This window comes from Oxyura jamaicensis, chromosome 8 (genome assembly GCF_011077185.1).
Source record: "Oxyura jamaicensis isolate SHBP4307 breed ruddy duck chromosome 8, BPBGC_Ojam_1.0, whole genome shotgun sequence".
Lineage (NCBI taxonomy): Eukaryota > Metazoa > Chordata > Aves > Anseriformes > Anatidae > Oxyura > Oxyura jamaicensis.
Genome location: NC_048900.1, coordinates 2,353,621 through 2,378,081, shown reverse-complemented (window position 1 = coordinate 2,378,081; position 24,461 = coordinate 2,353,621). Strand labels below are relative to the sequence as shown.

The 24,461-nt window shown below is 38.2% G+C and overlaps 1 protein-coding gene across 1 annotated transcript in view; it reads left to right on the top strand.

Annotated features, from left to right (window-relative positions):
• DPYD (dihydropyrimidine dehydrogenase) overlaps nt 1-24,461 on the top strand; it is a 338,501-nt gene that overhangs the window by 247,549 nt on the left and 66,491 nt on the right. The window contains exons 17-18 of the mRNA XM_035333208.1: nt 874-994; nt 1,951-2,070. Coding sequence (XP_035189099.1) covers nt 874-994; nt 1,951-2,070 — 241 coding nt within the window. The remainder of the gene's footprint in view (nt 1-873; nt 995-1,950; nt 2,071-24,461) is intronic.

Here is a 24,461-nt window from a genome sequence, read left to right as displayed (position 1 = left end):
ATCTTGTAACAGTTCATTTTTGAACCAGATCACGCACCATGTTCTACATACATCAGTGTTGCAAATTTTAAGATATTTGTTGAAGAGCATTGCTAGTAGACAATCCAAAAAATAAAAAGAAAAATCCACCAACCCGTACCCTAAGAGTTATATTGAACAAAAGCCATGATATGTGCCAGAATCAGAATGTTAGTACCACTGAGCTGTTTTCAGTGGAAAGGATTGCTGATTACTGTCTAGGTGATATGTATTCCATAAGGGAAGTAAACGCCTAGAAATCATGAAAAGCCAACATTTGAAGATTTCTATTTTGAGCTCCAAGTGAGGAGGTTTTGATCTTTCATTTACATTTTGGACATTCTAACTTATTCTGTAAAGTCAGAGGAAAGTCCAGAAATGCAGAATTGCATTCTGATAGCCCTGCAACCTGACTCATCCTTTTTATTCTATCAAGGCATGGTCAGCCAATACTTCAGGATTGTGTTGGTTTATATGATAGCAGTTATTTTCAACATATCTTACAGAGTGAGTCATTAAAAACAAAAAAGTAGTATTTAAAGTAAATGGGTGTAGAAACTCTCTGACATCCAAAATTATATTTTTCCCACTCTGGGGAGGGAACATTTTGTGATATGTTTGTCTTTTGAAAAAAGCAAATTTTCCTTTCTTCATGAACTAACCTTTCTGTAATGGATTTGTGGTTACTTGATGTGTCTTAAATAAGCTAGCTAATGAGATGAGGTTTGGTCCTGATGTGTAATTTCACAAAATCACAGTACAACCACTTATAACAAAGTTTTCTATTGCCTCGATATACCTTTTGTTCATACTACTTTTAATTATGTTCTATATTTATCTGACCTATTTGAACAGGATCCAGAGCTGGTACGGAACATCTGTCGCTGGGTTAGACAAGCTGTTCAGATTCCTTTCTTTGCCAAGCTGACCCCGAATGTCACTGATATTGTTAATATTGCGATGGCTGCGCAGGAAGGTAACTGACTCCAGTGCACAAGCTGTACAGATTTACTAATTTGCTGGATGTGGGGGACATAGGACAGTTGCAGAAATAATAACAAATAACAAGAGAAACAAATACAAAAGCAGTTTATTTGATGTAGTTAAAATAAGTGCAGTGATTGAAGATTTCCTAATTTTGTCCATGCTTTATTCTAGGATATAGCAGTGTATAAAGAGAACCATATTAGATTACCATTAACATTAAATCAGATGTTTTTGTGTCTTTGCTCATTCTAATTTCTATCATATTTATATGTTTACCATACCACTGTATCTTCCCCTATTCCTTTGTTTGATAGTAAAAATAATGTGTGTGTCCTGAGAAATCAGAAATACACCATTTGAGGGTGTGTATATATATATGTATATATATATATGTGTGTGTGTGTCTGTGTATTACTTTTCCTTAGAGCTTAAAAAACAGGGTGGTTGGAAATGAATTTGAAAGTATGTGTATTAATCCATCACTTAAAAATGTGGTCGTTTTTTTTCTGTTGCACTATTTCATCGTCACAGTAAGAAGCAAGAATTATGGGCTGGCTGAGCCAATGCAGAGTTGGTGTCATCAACTTGGAAGAGGTTACCCCTGTGCTGGGGCACCTCTCAGTGTTGAACAGCCACTATAGTAGATTCTGTCCCACACAGCTGAATGGCAGAGATCTGCCTGTCTTCTGGTCTGTTTCCCAGGTGCTGTTTTACAACTCTTTCAACTGATGCAGCCTGTCTTGAAGCTAGCATAAAATTTATCAGCCCAGGACTGGTTTTAAGGACCCTTCTGCACATCCCTTTACAGTTTGTTGCTTTCTGTCTTAAGCTGTTTATTTGAATTTCTAGTTATTTCACAGTTTCACAGTTTTTCTGTTGTATTTTTTCCTCTCTTGTTCTTATATGCATTATTTAACAAAAAGTGACTGACCTTTTCCTTCGCAGGTGGCGCAGATGGTGTTACAGCCACCAATACAGTGTCAGGACTGATGGGACTGAAAGCAGATGGCACACCTTGGCCAGCAGTTGGTGTAGGACTGAGGACCACATATGGTGGTGTGTCAGGTAGGTGTTGCCCTTTTTGATGCATACTACTTCCTTGGAGGCTTTCAAAACATCAGGAGGTCCTTGTAGTGGGCTAGAATATCATGTCTGCAGTCGCACCAAGTCCTTAAAGCTCACTGCTGGTCAATGTTTCTAATAGTCATGACAGATGGAACAGATTAAGTGTGAAGGCTCTTGTGTTGCCCTTTCCTTAATGGTAAAACGCTGCATCAGGATACTGTGATAGGGTCACTAGAGAGGGAAGGAAATCTCTTCTCTCATGACCCCTGCTTTTCCTCAAATTTTTCATTCTGTCACAATTGTCAGGCCCCACGTTAGACAGAGGCTAATGAAAGGGCATCGCAGGGGGAAATATCAACAATCCAAATGCAGTGTATGTTTCATAGCCCGAACTCCAGCCATCTTGCTGCCTTCTCACTGAATGCCTCTCTTCAAAGTAGACTATTTCATCCTCTTCCCACTGTGGTAAAAATAATAGATTGTGTTAGGTAAATACATGCTTATTTTTGTAGTCTATTCCTTGTGATATATAAGAATATTGCGTTTATACCATATTTCCAAGTTCTGCTTCACAGTTTAATTTTAAAACCAGCAGCAAAACTTTTACACTCCAGTTCAGCGCCTGTGCACACTAATGAATTAATCTATTGACCCTGTGCACTCTGTTGCTGTGACAACATGAACTTGGCCCTGCAAAGACAATACTGTGAGCTTCTTGACTTTACTGGTATGGAGATTAGTCTCCTTGGTGATAGAGGTAGCAGTAAATATACATAACAGAAGTAATAGCATCCTCCTGATTGAGTCAAACACTATTTTATCAGACCCGCCTCCCACCTCACCCCAAAATCGTAATCAGAGAAGACCAGACAGGCAAAAAAAAAAAAAAAAAGCTTCATTTTATGTGACTAGTGTTATCCTTTGAGAACCATAAGAAATGTAGCAAAAGATACCATTTAAACAAACTTTAATTCAAACAAGTATATTCAGTGGAAAATTGCCTTATTGCCTTAGATAACTGCATGGAATTTGGAATATTTTAGAGAAAACTAAAAGGCAAAGAAGAGAGAATCAGAAAAATTGATATGCCTATTGCATAATGATTATTTCACAGTGACAGTCCAATAAGATGTTATAATTTTAATATTATGCAAAATGGGAGGAAGAGGGGAACAAGAAGAGAACAGTTACAGCCCATTTCAATTTCTCTAGCCTGCCATGTTGACAGGAAAAGAATAAAGGAGGTCACAGTGGGTGCTGTGCATTAAAAATTAATAAAAGAACTATTGCAGTAGTATTTTATATAAGTAACACCATTCACATTTTCTCATTTAAGTTGCAATTTCTGAATAATCCTTCCTACCATAAGTCTGTCTAATAAAATCTATAAAATGACTGCATTATGAAAAGTGTGTCTCATGTCACAAATTTAAAACATGCATGTAGTGTAAATTACAGTAGCACCTGGATGCTCAGAACTATGGAAAGATCTACCACTATTTTCATGGTTTATAATTCTGTTATAAATGGAACCCATGGAAAAGTTCTCCATTTCTTTTATTAATATATATGTGTGTATGCGTGTGTAAGTATAGAAATGTATTTTTCTTCCTGACGTTTTACATGTATCAAAGGAAATAGAAGATGTCATTTTGGGATGCACCATTACCTATGACGCAAATCTGGTTATTTAAAAAATATGAAAACCACTGAAAGTGCTGTCAATTTATTATGTTTTGAAAGAGTATATTGTTGCAGACAAATAAATAAAGGTTTCTTGCTGGTAATTGACATCAGTAGGTCCCAATCCCACAACACACTGCGGAAAAGAAAGCCACAGAGCCAATAAAGTCAATACATGCTGCACACACATTGCAATATTTTCTGCTTGGTGACCAGGGTGTAACAGTATACAAATTTACCAAAGCAGGAAAGCAATTTTAAATCAAGGGAGCTAGCATGCTTATGAGAAAGCAAAAAAATGGGGGGGGGGGGGGGGGTTGGCCTTGTCAGATCAAGGGGTAGGCGTATGTAGGCCTGAGCTCTGTCCCTGGCCGTGCTGGGCCCAGCCAGTGGCCTGCAGGCAGATGCTTGACCTTTCCCTCTGCTGTTTTCCCTGCCTGCTGAATGGCAGGAACACCACTTACATGCCTACAGGCTTCCCGGAGAGTGCCTCGTGCTCCTCGCACGGAAATCGCTTTTCTGTTTTCATCTGCTTAAACTTTTTGTTCTATTTTGTTCTATTGTATTATCTGATACAGTCAATGAGTTTTTGTTGTTTTTTCAAATAATTTCTCTCAAGAGAGAATTCATTTTTACACAAAAGTCAGTGCTACTATAGAAACAATCTGTTTGGGACATTTTCTGTGTTTTACCAAAGCACAGCTGATTTATAATGTTCTCCAGTGCACAGATCTAGAATAGATACAGGGGACAATCAAGATGTATCTTCCTTTCTGTATTTCTTCCAATTGCACAGATACTCGCTCTCTTCTGGACTAGAACTGTCTCTTATTTGGCAATAACGTACAGTACAGGAGGGTAAAGCAAGGTGGGTGCCTATCCTCACAGGACCCTGACACCGATGGTGCTGTGTGGTCTGGGCACAGCGGCCTCCATGTCAGGTGGGCTTCTGGGCTCTGGAAATCCACCTAGCCTTGCAGCTGCTGGTGGCCCTGAGGATCACCCAGCTGCTGAGGAATGGCTTGTAAGGGAGTATTTTGGGGGCTGGATTGAACTGGATGAAAAAAAAAAAAAAAAAAAAAAAAAAAAAAGAAAAAAAAAAAGAAGGCAGCAACAGTTTATCTTGTGTTTCCACATTCTCTTTACCATAACTTGTAGGAAACTCTCCAACCTCCAGTTGTGTTGCCAATGAGTACAGAGGCTGCTCTTCCTAAAAGGGTGTTTTCACTTTGAAGAATGAAAGCAGAAGCTGCTGTGCGCGGGGCCCACCGTCAGCAGCCAGGACACGTTCCCCTTGATGTCCTAGAGAGGTGTGCCCTGTGCTGCACGCCGCACCTTCCAGCCGTGTCCCCGAGGGCTGAGGGGGCCCTGTGCTGCAGTGCAGGGGCACAGCGTGTGGCAGAAAGATGGAGGTGACCCTCCTGAGCTCCAAATGTGAAAGTCAACGTTTTGCTCCCTGATGTAAGGCAGCAGGCTGGCTCCGGCCTGTAAGCCAAAGGGCTCTGCTGAAAGCCTGGGGTGGGCTGCCAGTGGCAGGGCCTGCTTTGAGGTAAAAGCTCTGCTGGCCCCATGTGTGCCTAGGCTGGGCAGCGCTGTTAGGAATGCTATGTGAGACGGATGTTTGTGGAATCTGGGCCCTTGGAGGACCCCATTCTTCACCACATTTTTAATTCACTACATTTTAAATTCACTACCGTCACACATCTCTTCATATAGTGGAGGTTATCTTCGGCAGGTGAGTGTAAGCTCACTCCAGTGAGTTTGATGAAGGTTGCTGTCGAAGAGCAAACAATGAAAGTCTGTTAATCCCCTTGCCTAGCAGCAGCCTGACATTTTGACTTGCAGTCTTCCCAACCTTCCACTGTTTAAAAATGGGCTCATACACGGCTATGAACTAAAGTTTTTCCATGTGCGCCTTCCACTTGGCCTTTCCCCTCCTCATCTGCTGCGGGTGAAGCAGCTATATGCAGAAAGATTGTTATTTGTCTTTCTAGCTGAGCGTGCCAGTGGAAAGGGATTTGCTTTTTAATTCCTTTTAAATTAGTAAGTGGTAGGTAGTTTACCATGGTTTTTCCAACATTAATAAAAACAACAAAAAAAAGTTATTAACTTAATTGCCAGCTTCTGAGGTGTCTTTGAGAAAAGACTTATGCTTGTTGTGTTTTTTTTGTTGTTTTGTTTTGTTTTGTTTTGTTTTTTAATATCTAAAATATTTTTAAAGTCTTTCAAAGAAGGAGAGACTTAATGAGATTACTTAAAAAAACCATTTAGCTTTGAGTTGTCACAGTCAATGTTTGCTTCCCAGCCAGTGCTCAGGAAGTGACCTTCCTGTTCTGATATAATTTGATCAGCCGAAAATTGCTAAGCTGTGAGAAGCATGGCTGTTTCCTCCATCCTACCCTACTGTTTGTTGGCTGGTTTTGACAGGGAAAATTCCAGTATCCCAGGTGAGCGTTTGGCCACTGGACTGTAGAGTTAGTCACTCTCCCTCCTCCACTTCCCTGCAAATATTGAGTTATTAATACAAAGTGAAACAGCTCTCACAGGATACACATGAGCAGGAGCAGAGCCTGCTGGTCTGCACACATGCCTGATTTGGGAGATCCACATTTAAATCCCTGGTGTGAGCCAGGGAGTCCCACCTGGGTCCCCTGGACTCCAGGTTAATCCTCTGACTATTGAACAGGATAAAATCTTCTGTGTTTTGCTTTACCTTCTACCTCTCTCTTGGTGTGAGAAAATCTTTGCAGGGAAAAAAAAATATCACAGTAATGTTGACAAATCAGTGTTTTTTAAAGAAAATTCTTTTCTAATTGGCACCATAGAGCCTTGGCTGAGCCCAAGGGCTACAGTAGCCCTACTCATTTCTGTGGCCACATCGCACGAGAGGACATCAGGGTTAGAGCCCAATGTTCATCCGTTTTTTCTAGGTTTCCAGGAACTGCCTCTTATTCAAAAGGTGGAAATGTCTCATTGAAGCCCCCTTATTTAAGGAAATAAGCCCTTCTGATGAAAGAAATACACTGCAGTTAAGCTTTGGCTCTCCAAACTATGTAACTATTGTATATGTTTGCAGAATTAGAGACATAGTTTAATTTCTATTAAGGAGCTTTTAGAATTGACCCAGCAGCACTTCAGGTTTGAGAATATAGAATATGTCAGATTCTACCCCGAGTTCTCCTTGTACACATGCAATGCAGAGCATTTGTTTCTTAAAAAGGAGGTAATGCAGTTATTTATCCTCACAATGAATAATGTTCTCTGTCTCTGAAAGAGATGTTTTCATCTATATAAATATAAATGATCTTGCAAATGTGTATTTTGTAGGTACTAGAATAAGATGCCAGGCTTCCCAGAGTTGTTAATATACTGTCAGCAGCTACATGCTTCCCTAAGAGTTGTTTCCTTTAAATGTATTTTAAAATTAAAAAAAAAAAAAAAAAAAAGTTTGTTTCCTAAGTGTTGATACTGTTCTTCCATATTCCAGATGAGTTTTATAAAACACATCACACTGCAGCACTATAGGATATCTTTTACAAGCAGAATAGAGCAGAGCTTCTATTTGAATTTCCATGGCTTTTTGTTCTTCTTTGTCATATGTTTGTTTCATTGGTTTTGTCTGGAAGCCAGATCCTTAGGGGATAAATTTATAAAACCATACACTGGACTTAGCAAAAAACTTAGGTTAAAAGCAAATCTCTCTACTGTGCACTCACTATGTATCCTTTTAATGCTTTGTTGGTAAAATTTTACAGTATTTTACACTAATAGCTCAAGCACCTCATGCCTATGTGCTGTTACTGCTTTGTCCAGTTGTTGCATTCTGTAATATTTTGACATTATTTGCATAAGTATGTGGTATAGCATATTAGTGTGTGCATGTTTGTATGTTTTCCAGAACAAGAGAAATTCAAAAAGTTGTATGTTCTATCTTCACAGCTGACCACAAGAGTTGTCAAAAGGAATATATCTAGATAGCAGATTCAGTCATTAAATGTGGAAATGTATAATTGTGGGGAATAAGCAGAGGCAGTTCATAAGTTCATATTAGTTACTTTTGAAGTAAGTAAATTAGTAAAGCTGTCTCTTTTAAAAAAAAAAAAAAAAAAAGCCAGACAGCAATTGTGATTTTTAAGGGAACACTTTGCAGCTGTTATTTCATTAAATTAAAATGTATACATTTTATGAATATTTGACATTATTAATAGGGGTGTATATTCTAATCTGAAATGTATGAATTATACTGAAAGAGGAAAATTCAAAGTTATAATAATAAGAGCTGCCTTTTAATTTTAATTTTATGACACATCATTAAAAGAAAAATGAAAAAAGAGAGAGCATTTGCTTTCATATTCACAGTTCTCTCAGTGACTCTTCAGTGTTAATTTTGTTCAATAGAAATGAATGAAAAACTGCCCATCATTGGAAATTAAATGTATATATGCATATGCATTCCTGTTTAGTGTAAATATTTACCGAGAGTTAAAGACTATTTACATTAACATATATTTATAAAACAGTGTGGATAGGAGTAAAAAAACAAATATATGCCATAGTACAATTTTAATTTTGGTTTATTATTTCTGTTAAATGTAGCTCAGCCATTAAAAGCCCTTATTTGCATATATTATGTCAGGATTCACAAAGAGTCCTCTGTTTTCTGTGGTGTCCTTGCAGCAGTCTGATTTCTCTTAGTGTTCTGCCGTCACTGGTCTGTGCAGAAGAGATCAGAGCCCTAATAATAGATTTTTGACAGGGAGCTCGCCTGCTACCTGCCCTACACAAATCCTCACTGTTCATGTTTGCTTCATGGCAACAAAGCAGACAGAAGGAAAATGCCAAGTGCTGAGTTTGAGGTACAGCCCTGCCATAGCTTGACATTTCAGCAGAATAGCAGTTTATGAGATGCATAATTTTTCATCTGGGACTCAGCTGCCATTTTCATAGAAGCTTGCAGCTCATCGACTGACTGGAAGTAGGGCAAAGGTTTACGGCATAGATCAAGGTCTACATCCTTCCCACAGCTATTTAAAAATAAGTATTATTCTCCAGATAAGGTCAGAGACTAAGCATATTTTCTCCACTTTTAATATTTTTAGCCATTTTCTTTCCACAAAGAAAACACTTTACACTTCTAGCACAGGTGCCATTTGTAGTTGATGAAAAATGATCATAATTGATTTAATTTGCCAAAAGATTAAATGAGTCCTGAAGAAGAATGAAGTATTGGTCTTTACACACAGCTTTTGAACAAAGCTGTGTTTTCTCCTCTTACTTTGAAAAAAGCTCATTCCAAGCTTGAACTGAATGAAAAGTCTTTACTCTTGAAATGTAATTGGTTTGTGTTTTATTATTGTTATAGATTGCATTTAAATTTTCACTTTTGTGCACATGTACTTGGGAAACAAATGCAGTGTAGGTACATGTAAGTGAGTGTTTAATTTAGAATTACACATCTCTGTGAGCGTCAGTAACAGTTCACCATGTCACAGTCTCATATAGAACAATGGTACAGTACATTGGATTAATTAAAGAAGCCTTGCAGAGAACTGAATTCTCAGTATGTCAAGATTTCAATTTTATGTTAAATATTTTCTAAAGGCCAGACCCTTAAATCTCAGGGGTTGTACCAAGCAGTGAGCTGTGAATTTAACCATAGGCTAACTGCTAATGATAAGGAAAAGAGTCCAAGTTGAGGCAGCTGTAATACAGTCATTGGATTAGGCTATCAATCACTCGGTTCCCTGAGGAACAGGCAAAGACGACAAAACAGTGAAAAGGGAAATTAGGAAGGGAGGGCATGACTAGAATGAGATTCTTCACCAAATGTATCTGTTAGTTGGCTGAATCCCCCAAGCATCAGACAGAAATGTCCAGCATTGCTCTCAGACTAAGAGCCAAGTATTTGTTTCAAACTCCTAGAAAACCATCAAATCATCATTAACTGTTTCTGGTCTGTATAGGGCTCTGAAATGCAACCAGGTTTATTCTCCAGTTTCAATAGCCTGTAATTTGATTAATCTTTAAACCACTGTTGTTGAGTACTCTGGATTTGCGTTTTACATCATATTTCATATATATTATGTCCATTTGGAATTACTAATTTCCAAAAAGTGTCTTTTTTTTTTTTTTATATATGAACCGATAACCATTAGGCTACCAAGTCTTAGTAATGTCAGATAATGATTCAGATAAAACCATAAATTCTATTCAGACATAATATGGTATTAAAAAAAAAAAAAAAGACTGTGGCCTAGATTGTCCAAGTGCGGGTGAAAGAATGTGTGGTTTTAATCTGCCTGCAGCTAGATAAATGGGAAATCAGTTCATATAATCATGCAGATTGACATGGTTAAGTAAAGGGCGCTTGTGTAGTTAGCGACTTAGAGACATAGTCTGATTAACAAAGAATGGAAAGGAATTGATGAAGAAAGAGGAAAGTGACAGCATTTTAAAGCAGGCTGATAGTACAGGAGCCTGTATTTAAACTTGTTTGCAGTAATGGGCAGAGATGAATGTACCATATGTACACTACAACCTGGTGAGGACTGTTAATATCAACAAGGTTGAACCCGTTGACATTGTCTTTTGTCAGCACTGGTTGATTGTCTTTCCGTGTCTGTCAGGTCTACGGGTGTATGCGTCTCTCTTTCTTTTATGATCGCCTCTTTCACTTTTAAGCAAATGCTCACAAAAAAATCTCAGGATATTTTCGTGTCATATGTTTAGGAGATTATTGTTTTGGAAAAAAATATATATATATATATCTATTCTATCACTAAAAACTTACTACAATTCATTTTGGAGGTCATTTAAGTAACATATGACCGTGGGCTAGAACACAAGAAGATAATTTTAGGTGGCAGTGTTCAAGCTGACCCGCAGGTCTGCAAAGCTTTGTTGCAGCGTTACATACAAAATGGATTCAAACCTGAATACAGATTATGAGACTTTAGTGAGCTTCAGTATAGGTGACAGAAGGAAAGAGCTGAGAAAGGAAATGGGTTCCAAATTTATGTGAATATACGTTGGTGTTACAAGTTCCCTGCTGTTGATTGAACGAGGCCCATAATTGTCTTTTCTGCTACTTTATACTCCATATCCAAATCAGCAGCAGGGTTGATATGGTTGAAAAATAAAGATTTTGCAATTCGCTTGACATCAAAATATGAGCCAACAAATAAATAGAAAATGACTTCTTATTTAACATCTGTTAACATGAAGCTTCATGCTGTTCTTTCTTCTCTCCTGTGGGACAGCTGTGCTTGCAAGACTGGCCAACTGGCTGCTGTCTTCCACCCTCAGCCTCAGGATACCACCACCGCTCTCAGGATACCCCAGCTTCTGTAGCTCAGTAGCTCTGGTAACCTCAGCGTCTGAGGCATTTCTGTCAGGATACTGGGACTCCCACTCTTCTTGCTATCTATAAAACACAACTGGTGTTTTTTAGAAATGGAAGTGGCTTGAAGCAAAGGCTTCAGTTACATGAAACTGCACTTGCTTAGGTTGCTTAGGTTAATCCAGTTGCTGGATACTTTGACAATCAGATACAAGGGAGGGAGGGGGGTGGGCGGGCGGTAAATATTTGGAACAACTAAACCCAGGGCTTTACTTTACATCCAGCAGTGTCAAAAGGACATACTTTTGCAGTTACTGCTGCTGTCCCGCTTCCATATAGGAGGAACCTTCACTGGTTAGCTATGATTTGTAATGAACTTGCCATAGTGACCACATCTTTATTCACCTAAATCCTTCTAACATTCTGTATTTTTAGTATCCTACTTCAACGACGAATAAATCCTAACGCTAACTTCACATGTATAATACAGAACACAAAATATAGCAGATTTGTTTAACTGAGTAGATCCTAGGTTTGTATTTCACTGGCCGTTGCTTCATCCCTTATGAGTTATTGCCAGAAGCATTTATAAAAGTATTTCACAACTATCAGAACTTATTTTTTTAACCTTTCAAAAGAGTGCAACTAATATATGGTAGTCAGCTAAAGGACCTGCATTTTAATGTGCCTTTTCATGCAGGCATATCATTGTACGGAAGGAGCTATACAAATATGCTGCTCACAAACAGTAAATACAAACATACCGTACAAAATCTTTTAGGAAACCTGCTGTAGTAATCTGTTTTTCCAATTTATAAACAATTTGCAACATCTATGTTGCCAGGTAATTGCAAATGTCTCCCCTATTAACATGTAATATATAACCATCTTAGTGCTAAGTCCTGTTCAGGTCCCAAAGGACGCTCGTAGTGAGGGATTTAGCCACCGTTACTTGGTTTAAATGAGAGCTGAGTGAGAACTGCTGAGTGCAGTGCCCCGCTCTTTCAGGATGAGACGCCCAAATCCACGGTGCGGCTGAGGCAGCTCTGCAGAGAGGGTGTTTTTAATGGCGTGAGGTCTGGCAGTGAAACCTGTGGTACTGTACCCGACTCAGCACAGAGGTAAGGCTGATGCTGTGGAGAACTTTGGTACTGGCAGCTCAAAAGAGGGAGAAAGCTGTGATTTGTTTCACAAGCAGGCCTGCCGAGGAGTACGTGGTTAACCGTGTTATGGTTGTGTCTGGCCATTTGTATGTGTTTCATGGCCCTCCTGAGTGACGTACTCATTTTCAGAAGTATGTATGATCACTCCAGTCCATTTTGGCTGGGCTGAGCTTATCTTACTCCCTGTCATTTATTGTTGTGCTTACACTGTTAATGCCATGTCAGCTGCCTGTGTATTGATTACACCAGCTTTGGCAGCATTTTCACTGATTTTTGGATATATGCCCACTTGAGAGCTGTTTAGATTTTAAAAGGGAGTACTCAGAGAAATCTTCTCATTCTAGGCCCTGATAAACTGTTTATCAGGAGCGCTTGCAGAGAAGGTGTTGCCAGACGAGGTATTTAAGAATCAGTTGCTTTTTCTTACAAATTATGGAGCTTCTTCAGAACTTACTGAAGATGGGGTTTGAAGAATTCAAACCTCCAAATAGGAGCTGGAAGAAATATTTTGAAAATACCTGCTATGTGATATCATCTAGGTTATTGGGCGAATAAAGAGATTGCATACATCTTTGTTGTTCATAAAAACATATTAAAGGATCTGTCCCTGGCAGTTATCCAGAGAGGAGGAAAGCCCTGCTGGAGGCAGGGAAGTCATGGCGAATCTTGTTCTGTCCTGTCAAGAGGAATTTTAGCAAGGAGCTCCCTTGCTAAATGGGCTGGCATGGAGATTTCATTCCAACTCAGGCTTGCTGTTTTGCAGCTCTGAGAGCATCCCCAGTTTCTAGGTAAAGGCAGATATCATGGAGTGATACAAGTCTTCAAAAAACAAAAGAAATTTGTCACTCTTACAATCTCTTTTCCAAACTTGTGTGTCTCCAACATCCATTTCTATTTCTCTCTGTTTCTCATGAATAAGATTCACTTGGCTGAGCCAAAGGGTTTTCGGGCAAAAGGAGGCATGGTGGCACAAAGAGTGTCACAGGAGAAAGTGATGTTTGCATGTTTGACATTAAAATATCTTCCAATCAGTTAACGTAAAGCATCTGGTGTTTTTCTGTATTTTAATAAACCCTAATAACAGCATTGCAATCCCTTAAAGCCATTTCTCATGTTCTTGTTACAGTAGGTATATGGCACACATTTTCTGGTTTAAAAAGCTGAAAACAAGTTTCAACAATTTAATCTCGGTGTTAGGAAAAGGATCACAGCAGCTGCTATAGTATTTTGTATTTAAGCTAGTTTTTGTAAAGACTCGTGACATGCTCCCTGGGAGCTAAATATTGACAAGCATGCTCTGGCAAGCAAGAGCAAGCTTGGTGAGTTAACACAGCTCGAGTCTCTGCATTGACACTGTAACCCAAGTCTGAAAACTATTATCCTACTCCATTTATTTTGGCTTTATAGGTGCCTTATAGGTGCTGTCCACTTAAATTAGGGATTTCCACAGTATTTTTAATACTGTAACTGTGAATTCATATTTGATTTAGGACTACAATGCATGCAAGATTTCTCGTACGTCTGTGTTTGATGACATCTTCAGTAACATACTGCGAATAGAATCACAAAAGACAGCATAAAACCTTCATGACTTCAAACCTCTGAAACAGAAATAAACATTGAATGAAAAATAATTTAAAAATCACATTTATCTCTTATGCTGTGCAACAGACCATGTCCTAAAACTGTGAGTCTGTGAAAGCTGTTGATCAAAAGTGAAGCTTGGACATGTATTCATTGTGGGATATAATTTAGGAGATTAATTTTTATTTGTATTATGTAACTAAAAAGAAAAATCCACTTCTTTTCTAATTGTAAGTGCAGTGTGTTTATAATGCTTCTAGTTTACTTTTTGAATTTCTGAATAAAGAACTTAAGCCTATTTGGGTTTCTAGTAAATTTGGCACATAGACTAAATTGATTACCAGATGCATTGTGCAACATATGGCATTGTACAGTCTTTGTGTGCTTCATAGTATTTTCTTAAATTACCAGCATTTGTTTTGATTCCAAAAATGCACTTGTCTATGCTTTTTAGTGCTTTGGACTTAAATGCTGGCTTTTCAGTACTGAGCAGATGTGTTAGAATTTCATGTGGAACATTTATGCTTTTGTGACTTGTATTCTTTGAGCACTCCACACACAGCATTATTTCAGTGATATCTCACGCAAGTGGGATCACTTAGTTTTCATACATACATTGATTGTTTAAAATAACCTTCAGAATTCCTAATAATTCTGTCACCAAGAAGAACAAGGAAGCAAGCCGGTTTTGCCCAAAGATATTGCTCCCAGAGTGAATGAATTTTCAGGTACATTTTATTTTAGATTAAAGAAAAAGAGGAAGGAAGGAGAACGTAGTTCTTTTATGGATGACAGCACTAGTCAACAACAGTCCTGTATGCTTCTGTGAGCAGACTTATTCCTGTGCTTGAGGTTGTGTTTTGAGTGTGCATAAAAATTCACACATGAAAATGCACAGAATAAGGTGCTGAGGCCCAGGACATCAGCGTGTAATTTACTTCTAAGAGCAGCCTGCTTCAGTTGATTTAGAGAGGTTATCTGTAAAATAAGATCCCCCAAATTACCAACAGTTTTAGCAAAAAGGGCAATATGATGACCCAGGACAAGGGATTTGTAAAGGGGAGGACTGCCTGCTGCCTAATCTTTGCAAGTGAAATTATTCACTCCTCACACACACATTTCCTCTCCAGGACTCCTCTTGCATTTTTGTCTTTTGAGGTAAAAATGCTATACCTTTGTATAGTATTTGGATATTCTCTCCTAAAAGGCACTGCATATGTGCAAAATATTGCTGGTATGTTTTTAGTAGCAGCAATGTGTGTTCTAGGAGTGTTTAAAATCAACAAACACACGTGGGCCCCTGGCTTTGTGTTAATTGGCCTTTACTTTGATCACTGAAGACCAGTGAATGCAATTTAGAGTTGTGTTGCTATCGTTTTTCTTCAGTGGAAGCCAAGGGGATGAGTAAGTACATAAATTAAGTCCCTTACTCACCCTCTGAGCTGCCCTCATTGGATAACAATTAAAATGATCTGACAGAGCAACGCACGGAATTCCCTTGCATCCCCTTATGTTGCTCTGAATACATAAAATAAATGAGTGTTTAAGCCTATTAATGCTGTTATTTTTTTTATTAACGCAGAAGGCAGAGTTAAGATACAGGTGTGTAATTTCATCTTGAAACCAGCACTGAGTTGTGTGGCTGATATAAAGGTAGGACTGATACAAGCATGTTTTAATTACTAACCCTGGATAATATATCCAAAGCTAGTAAAGGCCTCCACAAATAAGGTTTGCACTTCCTTTATGCCACGCATAGTTTACACAGCACAGCCATGCTATTATTTCACTTTCCATTAAGATGTTAGCTCTTCAGCTCACTGTACACTCAGCTAGAGAAGTGGCATGAAACCTCCTGTAACTGTGAAGGTTATTAAAAAGAAGCAACAGAAGAAAAGCCCTGTCTTTACAACTGTCATCCATGCACAGCCAAGGTCTCAGCTGAAGCCAAGGTATCGACTCGCTGTGGGGGTGGAGGGTCCTTTTCTTTTACAGATAACTGAGTATTGTCATGCAAATTTCATTACAGAAATACAGGTGGATAAGGAACCAAATATTTAGAAACTTATGTACCTAGTTATAAAACTGTAATTATAAGAAAGTGTTCTTGTGTAACGAGCACTTCACATCTGTCATACAGTGTTTTAATGTCTACAGTAGTTATTAGCTGAATATTTCCATTATTACCATTCTGTGAGCAACTGCCATTCTTGAAACTGATTGATGTTTAGGAATAAAGCACTGTTATTACATGTTGCCAACTTCTGAGGACCAATCTTATAACATACGTTGCCTTCAAAGGAGTGATACCTCCTTTTTCTGGGACTAATCACGTCTGAAGAAAGTGAAAGAATGAAAACATTTTTTTTCCTAGAGAACTTTCATTGCATTGTATTCTGCTGCAGAATGATTATAGTGTTTTATCTGCCAAAGGTGACATTGGACAAAGAAAACTTTACAGGAAGAGAGATGTTTGAATATAGGCAACTAGCGCTGTGGAGTGGCTTGGCTTGAGGCGGTGACTTTATTTGTGTGTTGATGAAACTGTGATCTCGGTCTTTCATTGACTGGGTGCAAAACAGTCTTGTGAAAGGGTGTACTGGTTGCAAAGTCTTCACTAATGTTTTGTTAGTTCAGCTTGTAGGTTTGTGCTCTGTCCAGACCAGCACGCAGATCTGCAATTTCAGGGAAGAAAATAGACAAGAAAAAAAATGAGAACCCCCCCCTCCCCCGTGAAGTGTTTATCTTCTTAAGGCCACACTGTGTTGCTAGAGCCTAATCATGCTTTGTGTGTTTTTCAAAGGAGGAAAGCTGTAAGGAGACATTGCAGGCAAGTTAGCTGTAAATACGGCTTGGAGCGGACTGGTGGTTTGTGGAGTCTTTGTGCATGTTGCTTAATTATTTAAATTTCTTCACCCTCATCCTGCCTCTGTCCCTTACTGATACTGATCTATAAAGGAAAAATGCCCTCTGGCTCCAGCGGGAGCTACCAGAGAATATTATTTTCTAGTGCTTTCCTCTCTAAATAAGGCAGAGAAAGAAAGTCATGCTAGTTTAACACTGCCATACAATATAATGTCCAAGCTCAGCTTGTAGGAGCAGGTTCACATGTTAATCTAATCTAAACGCATTAACACATAGCTCCCAATGACTGTATTTGTGCTGTAGAGACTACCTCAATTTGGAAAGCTTCTGCTCCAAAGATCCTTCAGGTACTGTATTAAAATAAATAAGGCAAGTCTTGGGACCTGAAGAATCCTCCCAAGAAACTATTTTCACCAGGGTAAGGAGGGAACACAGCTGTTCTCTCCCAATTCATAATTTGATCACCAAATTACAGTTGCTCCTGCAAAAATCATGTCCCTCTCAGCCTTCAGCACGAACAGCTCCAGATTTTGTTCTTGTTCACCTGAATCCTTGTCTGCCCGGATAACTTTGAGTCAAACTCCAAAACTGCAAAGTGAAATTGTCAAAAGTTCCCATATACTTCCTCCTTTCCAAACGCTACCCTGATAGCAGCAGCTTGCTTTCCAGCCCTCTCAACAGTCTCTGGTATGGCTTTTTCTTTCCAAATCATGATGTAGCCCACCAGCTTACAGACACATACAGATCCCCATGAACAGTCAAGGTAGGTAGTTTCCATTTATTGCTGGGAGAAAAAAAGTGTCAGCTAACTTCCTACTCATCCTATGGCAAGCAGATGAGTAAGGCTGTGTTTCAACTACCTTAGCTATAGCTATCAGATCTCCTACTCTTGGTTGTGTGAGTCTTGAGAAACGGGAAGTGTTGAAATAAATGGCTATGATACACACAGTGTTGAAATAAACATTTATTTTAACACATTGTATGTGATGAGCCATTTATTTTAACACTTTTCACTTGAAGTGTTGAAATAACAGGTTTTATCAGGGGACGTGTCATCCACTGTTTTATGTATATGTGAATATGGAAATATATCTACTGAGTATGCGTGTATATATACGCTCACACAGATTATATAGATATGTAATAATAAAATGGCAGATGTGTGTGTAGACATGCTATTATACAGGGAAATACAGCGTTTTCAGCTGAATTGAAGTCATTTGTTTCACAAAATTTTTATGTTCATGCTATCCTAGGATTTTTTTCATATTTTTAATATATAAATAGTTACAAATAGATACATACGTAAAATTGTGTATTACTAGAGGGTTCCAACTGGATAAAATAGATAAACCTCACAATGGGATAAGTCTGGTAATGAGTTATGTAAAGGCAAAAGGAAAAACTTCATTTAAGTTTCTGGTTACCAATTTTCTTTAATTTGCTGTTCTCTCTTAAGTTCTGCTTCCCTTGCTGTAATGGACTGCCTAGACCAATGGGTATTAAACAGTATAAGGTATGCTTCAGGTTTTGTTAAACCTGCAAAGTTGCTGTGCTGCGTTCTCGGTAATGCTTTTATTTTTAAAAACACTGTGGGAGCCCCAACGCCCTGCTCAGCAGTCAGTCGCCACTCTGCCAGCGTGTCCTTACTCAGATGTACTCAATTGCCTTTGTACGGTCAGAATTATGTATGCACTACTGTACCCACACAGACACTTGGACACATGCACATCCCACTTTCTGGCGCCAGGGTCATGTTGACCGTGGTAGTAGTTGTTGTTAAGGAGGTTAAAGCCAGCTCAAACAAAGGTAGCGCTGCCTCTGAGGCTGACAGGGGCAATGCTGCCTTTGAACAGATCTGTAAGCTTCTGGGTAAATAGCCACAAACCCTTCTACTGGACTTGGAGTTAAACACATCTGCCTCTGCACTGGAATAAGAGGGCAGCGAGACTTAGAGTGTGCTGAAGTGAAACACATCTTTCAGGGGAGAGGACTACCCAGCAGAATTTGTCAGGAACTTTTCTGTGCCTCTGTGATGGTTGCAACATTTTAGTCTGCTAACTGTGGACAGTATTTCTTAGAGGGCCTATCCCACTTTTATGCTGGTCTAATTCATGTGTCCTTTTCCTTGTGCTGTGCTGGGAGCATACCTCAGTCATTAGCATTGCTTTTATCATTGTTATTACTACACCAACCTGGAAAACATGAATAAGGAGCAACTGATAAGTTGCAACAGAAAACATTTTGCTAGGCTTCATGCAGATCACCAAAAGTATTGATTTTAGTGGATCTGCAGCTTGCAGTGAAAGAATGGCTTTGTTAGAAAATGTTTAACCGGCTCTTGCAGCAATCACAAAACAATTTCTATCTGTCCTCTTGATTTTTCCTGCTGAAGTTCAATATGGTTGAAAATTCCCTTGGGTCTTCCTGAATAAATAATATCTACAGATAATAAAAATTTACTTTTTTCCTCTCTCTTTCTCTGATTCTAACCTTTTTAATTGAGAGAAGTCTCCAATGACTGCTAAACATTTATTGTGTAAGAACTCTGGTGATTTTATGAACTTTCAGCTGAAAGAGCATAAATAATCGGGAGAAAATCAAAAATGGTAAAAATAAATTCTAAAAAGGATACTGTTTTTCCTCTATGCTTATAAAAGTTCCATCATTTTTTGCATTTAGGTGCAATTTTTGTTAAAGGAAACATGATGCAAAATTATTACTGCCTTTTTTCCAGGTACACATTGGACTCAAACCCATGGGTGTTCCAAATAGAATCAAATAAGAAGTAAGCTTTGAAATTTAAAAAAAAAAAAAAAAAAGAAAAAGGAAAAAGGAGGGAGGAATGATTATCAGAGAAAATATTAACACACCATCACTTTATCAGGGCATAAATGTCATACATAGTCGTGATATGCTAAAAATGGGTAGAATGCAGTCAGTCGACATAATTTCTTGAGTCTGAGTTGGTAGTAAGATAGAAAGTGTTTTAAATCTGCAGTCATTAACTTTATTCTAAAGTCACCCTTCAGAAATTATCAAGAAAATGAAATGTTAGGTAGCCATTGCTTTGAAGACGTGGCTAACTGTTGTAGGGATGTGCCATAAAATGAATAGCCTCTCAAATGCTCTGTTTGGTGAATGAATGCATATTTTAAAGGTTTGGTTGGAAATAGCCAGAGCCTAAGTAAATAGTGCATCGTTATTGCTGATTTTGGCAAATGGCTATTAATGTTTAAGTAGTGATGGACTGAGCAGGCTGTGAAGTGGATCAGGAGCAGTGAAAGGAGTCTTCTCTAGGTCCTGAGCTGAGTCAGAAGTATTGTGCTGTGCACCAGTAAAGCTGTGGCAAGGTCCATCGTGAACTTGCTGTTGGGGCACACCCTGTATTTTTTACTGCACTGAATGTTGCATGTCCCATTTGGGGACCTCATTGTGGATCGTTTTTCTTTCTAAACATGTCTGTTCATTGGTTTTTCTTCTGCATACAAATGCATTCACTGGCCATATTGAAGGATGTGCTGCTACACTGTTTCATTAAACTGCCGCGTTATCGGGTAATTGTTTAAACATAATGCCACAGCACTATCAAAAGGAAAGGTGAACTAATGGCATTTGCAAATGTCAGGGATTATCTTAACACTTTTATTATAGTTTATAAAAAGTAGGTTCAGGGCATTCCATGACAATTATTTCCACAGAAATTGGTTATTTAAATAAATTGCTAATTATCTGGATATGACAGTATTGAAAACCCTCCTAATGAGTTATTTGATAAGTGTAGCTTATGGTGGCCACCTACAGGTGGGAGAGAGAAAGAACATATAAAATAATTGCAATCAGAAGAAACGCAATGCAAATGAATTGTTTATAACATGTATTTTTCCCTGGACTGCTTACAAATGCAGCTTATATACATATATATATATTATACATATATATGTACTTTGATGACTAGTATGAGGCAGCCAACACATTACGCAGGAAATGTCTTTAAAAAGAACTATATTTTCTGTGTTTGTTTCCTAATACCCAAACTTTCTTATCTAGTTTCTTTCTGCAGGATTGGATTGATCATCTGCAATGCTTGAACTTTCCCAGATCAATTCTCTCATGTAAAGCTTTTTCGCCCAAGTCTGATATTTGACGTTCGCTTGGCTTCTGTTGTCATTAGCTTTATTAATTTTAACAGTTAGGGAGATAACAATGTCAGCTTTCTTCAGAGAATGTAGTTACAGAGAGAAGGAGGATGATGAGTTGCTTATTTTATATATATATATATATATATTTTTGGCAGCATAGAGTTTAACAGTAATTTATTAATCATAACGTTGATTTTTTAGTATCAGCTTATTTTTCTTTGTAATATTTAGGCTTTGTGGTTTAAATGTGATATTGAATTTATAACGAACAACTGCAGTGTAATACAATATAATGCAAATAAAAATCAATTTTTCTTTGCAATGCACAGAATGGGGAGAATTATGACCCAAATTTATTTTTATTCCATTTAGTAACCATAGATGCAAAAATTTGCTTTGATGTCATCTACTAACCAAAGGTGTGCTTTTCTTGTAAATCTGTCCGTCTTGTAGATATAGACTTTGATAAAGGCCATTCAGCCCCTTTCAGGTTTCAGGCTCAGAGTTATCAGTCTGCAGTCTGAACTGATTCAGTTCTGCCGGTTGTGGATCATCTTTACCTAGACTATTCAGAGCTGCTTCAGGTATATTCAAGATTTTAAACTACTGCACTTGTACAAAACATTGCAAGAATGTAGCCCAGTACTGAAGATCACTGAGAACGATTTCATTTTTCTTCTCCCCACCCCTATATGTGGATCATTGGGATCAAGAAATTCTGAATTGGTTTTGCTCAGAACTTCCAAAGCTACAGAGTTGCCTTAAGTTAACTCCAGACTTCTCGTTGAAGAGGGCATTACGTTTGGCTCTCAAGCCTCAGTCTGGTGAACGTTTTTGGTGCTTGGCAGAACTGGGTCCTACAGGGACTTCAAGTACTTACAAAGTCTTAATAAAACATATGCCTTCTGGCATTGGTAAAGGGTTTTTACTTCCAAAGGAAAATTAAATGATGAAACAAATAAGCAGGAAGAACATCTCTTATCAGTTTGTCATCAGTCTGCTGTCCTCAGGGCAAAGGCAACTCAGCCTACCTGTACTAAACAGGGTGAAGTGGCAATGTTCTGCTTCTCCTTCATGACGTATTCTGCCTGTTGGATTTCCTCTACTGCTGTCCTTCATAGTCACAAAAAATCTGACTTTTATTAAAAACAAACAAACAAACACAAAGAAACAACACCAGAGAACTAATGCACTTTGGTTTACAGCAAGAAAAAAATATCAGGGATTTTTGTGTCTCATAATTATTTCGTTGCTTTAATCTTTATGTAATTGTCTTTGTTCTGTAATGAGAGATTTGACAGAGTAGTTTTCAACATATGGTAGCATATCATCTCCACCACGTACTTTTCTCTCTTTCATTTTCAGATCTCATTCCCCTGCTTGAGGTCTGGATAAATGTACTTTGTTTATTAAATCTTATCATTTTACAGCATGGTAAATGACAGCCATGCCTAGTATCTGGTAGCAGCTGTACCTCTGCTATCAAGAGAGTACCCTATCAACAGTGTCCCCAGCTACGGGTGCTTAACTAGTGAAATTACAGGTACCAACATGTCAAAGTAGTGGTGGATGCTTGTTTTTTTAGCATATGAGAACTCTTTCAAATGCATGCTGGATTTGGATCTTAGCTTCTTAAATACCATTGGATTTATCAGACAACATCCTGCAAATTCCCACTGCTTACAGGTCCTTTAAAATTTGGCATTAAGTCTCCTTTATTTCAGCCTTTTAAAAACTCCTTCTCCACAAATCTCTGTAATGAAATTTATTACCTTCCTGTGGTACTCACATGAAAATGCAGGAAAATAGAGATGCTAGGTCAAATTCATTGCCCATTTGGTTTGTTTGTTTCATGATAGCTTGGCTTCACTACAGTGTATTTATTATTATTATTATTCTTTCTTTAATCTGGAAAGTTTTCTCAAGATTTCACTAGGCTGTGGGATCTGCTGTCACAAGTAAATGACAATGTATTCCAGGCCAGCACTTTTTATTACAGAAGGGAAGAGTTCTGAACAGTTGACCGAGAAATGTCCCGGAGAATGGCTGCACATTCTGATATGCTCTTTCTGTGTTCTGTTGTCTCAAATGCTAAATAAAAAAATGCTGTGATGAATGGTGACACCTCGGTCAACCCTTTAATTGTCATTAGAGCCATTTATTTACACTCATCAGAAGCACTCCTGAAATGTTTTTAAATTCATTTGGTTGAATTATAGATGAATGGAATACTTTCACGATTGTACCGATTTATAACTAATTTCCTAGTCACCAAATGTAAGTAATAACTCATGCTATGGATATCAAGTGCAGATAGTACTCAAAAAGCATGTGTTCCATAATAAATTCCAAGCCTTACTGCCATCTCTGCTAGGCTTCATCAAATCATATGCTTGATTTCTTTAGGCTGACTGAAGGCCTTTCTGATTACCTATTGTGCTGAAACCTTAAATAAACTGTCATTTGTTCCTTTTTCTTCACTGACCATTGTACAGAGACCTTCATTAAAGTGAGAAGGTGGCTAATTTAATCAGACTGAAAAAAGGAACAATTATAATCTAGAAATATTTTTTATGTGGAACTTTTCTACAGGATATCATTAAGGTCAAGGGTCTATAAGACTTAAATACTGATTGAATGCAAACTCTCAGAGTTACACTAGGGTTAAAAGAATATAAACCTTCATGCCTTAAGGCAGATGTCAGTTTTTAACTCATGCAGATTGGGAAGAAATTTCCCTGTAGAAACACAATTTCAGAGTTACCAGCTTCTGCATTGTTTCACCTTTCTGAAAAATAACTACCTCATCACAGTGAGATTCTGGAGTAACCGCGTCTGATGCTTACCTGTAGCCTCAATTTCAGACACTGTGTATTTGAAGAATTTTCCAAACTAGTGATTTTTGTTATTTTCAATGGTTTGGGCTGTTTACTAGATGTCTTAGTATGTACGGCCTCTGAAAGACTTTATAAATAAATCTGAGTAAACACCTGGGTTCCATTTTTTTGTTGTTGTTTCAGGCCTTTCTCTAAGACTGGGCCATCAATTCTGTTGTAATATTTGCTCTTCAGATACTAGCAGCCAACTTCTTTCAGAGAATCATTCTATTCCTTTCAAACTCATTACAATCGATCCAGCTCAAATGATGGCAAATAGTCATTACTGTCCAGCGGAAAGTTTCTGTTCAGCTCCAGCTTCTTTTTGTGTGATCTCTTATGTTATTAGATTCTTTAAGGCTTTTTTTTTTTTTTTTTTTTTTTTGGTGAGATTGGTAATTTTTATGAACCGGTACCTAGTTACCCCCAAAATATACTGGTAGTGCATGTTGGGTTGGGCTGCCCATTTATGAAGATAGCAGTTTATATGCAGAAAACACCATACCCCTGTGTAGCCTTTGTTAAACGAGCAAGAACTATCTGTGTAAAACTTGTGAGCAGTTCTGGTCACTGACATTGAGTCTCACATTGGAGAATCTCTGATGTGTCCTGATAGCAGGCCAGCTCTTGAAGAAGGAAGAGGTATTGTATTAAGTATATATTGAGAAGGTGTCTAGCCTAAACGAGCAGAAGATAGCATTGCTCAAGAAGATAATTTTGTGCTGAATGCATAGCAGGT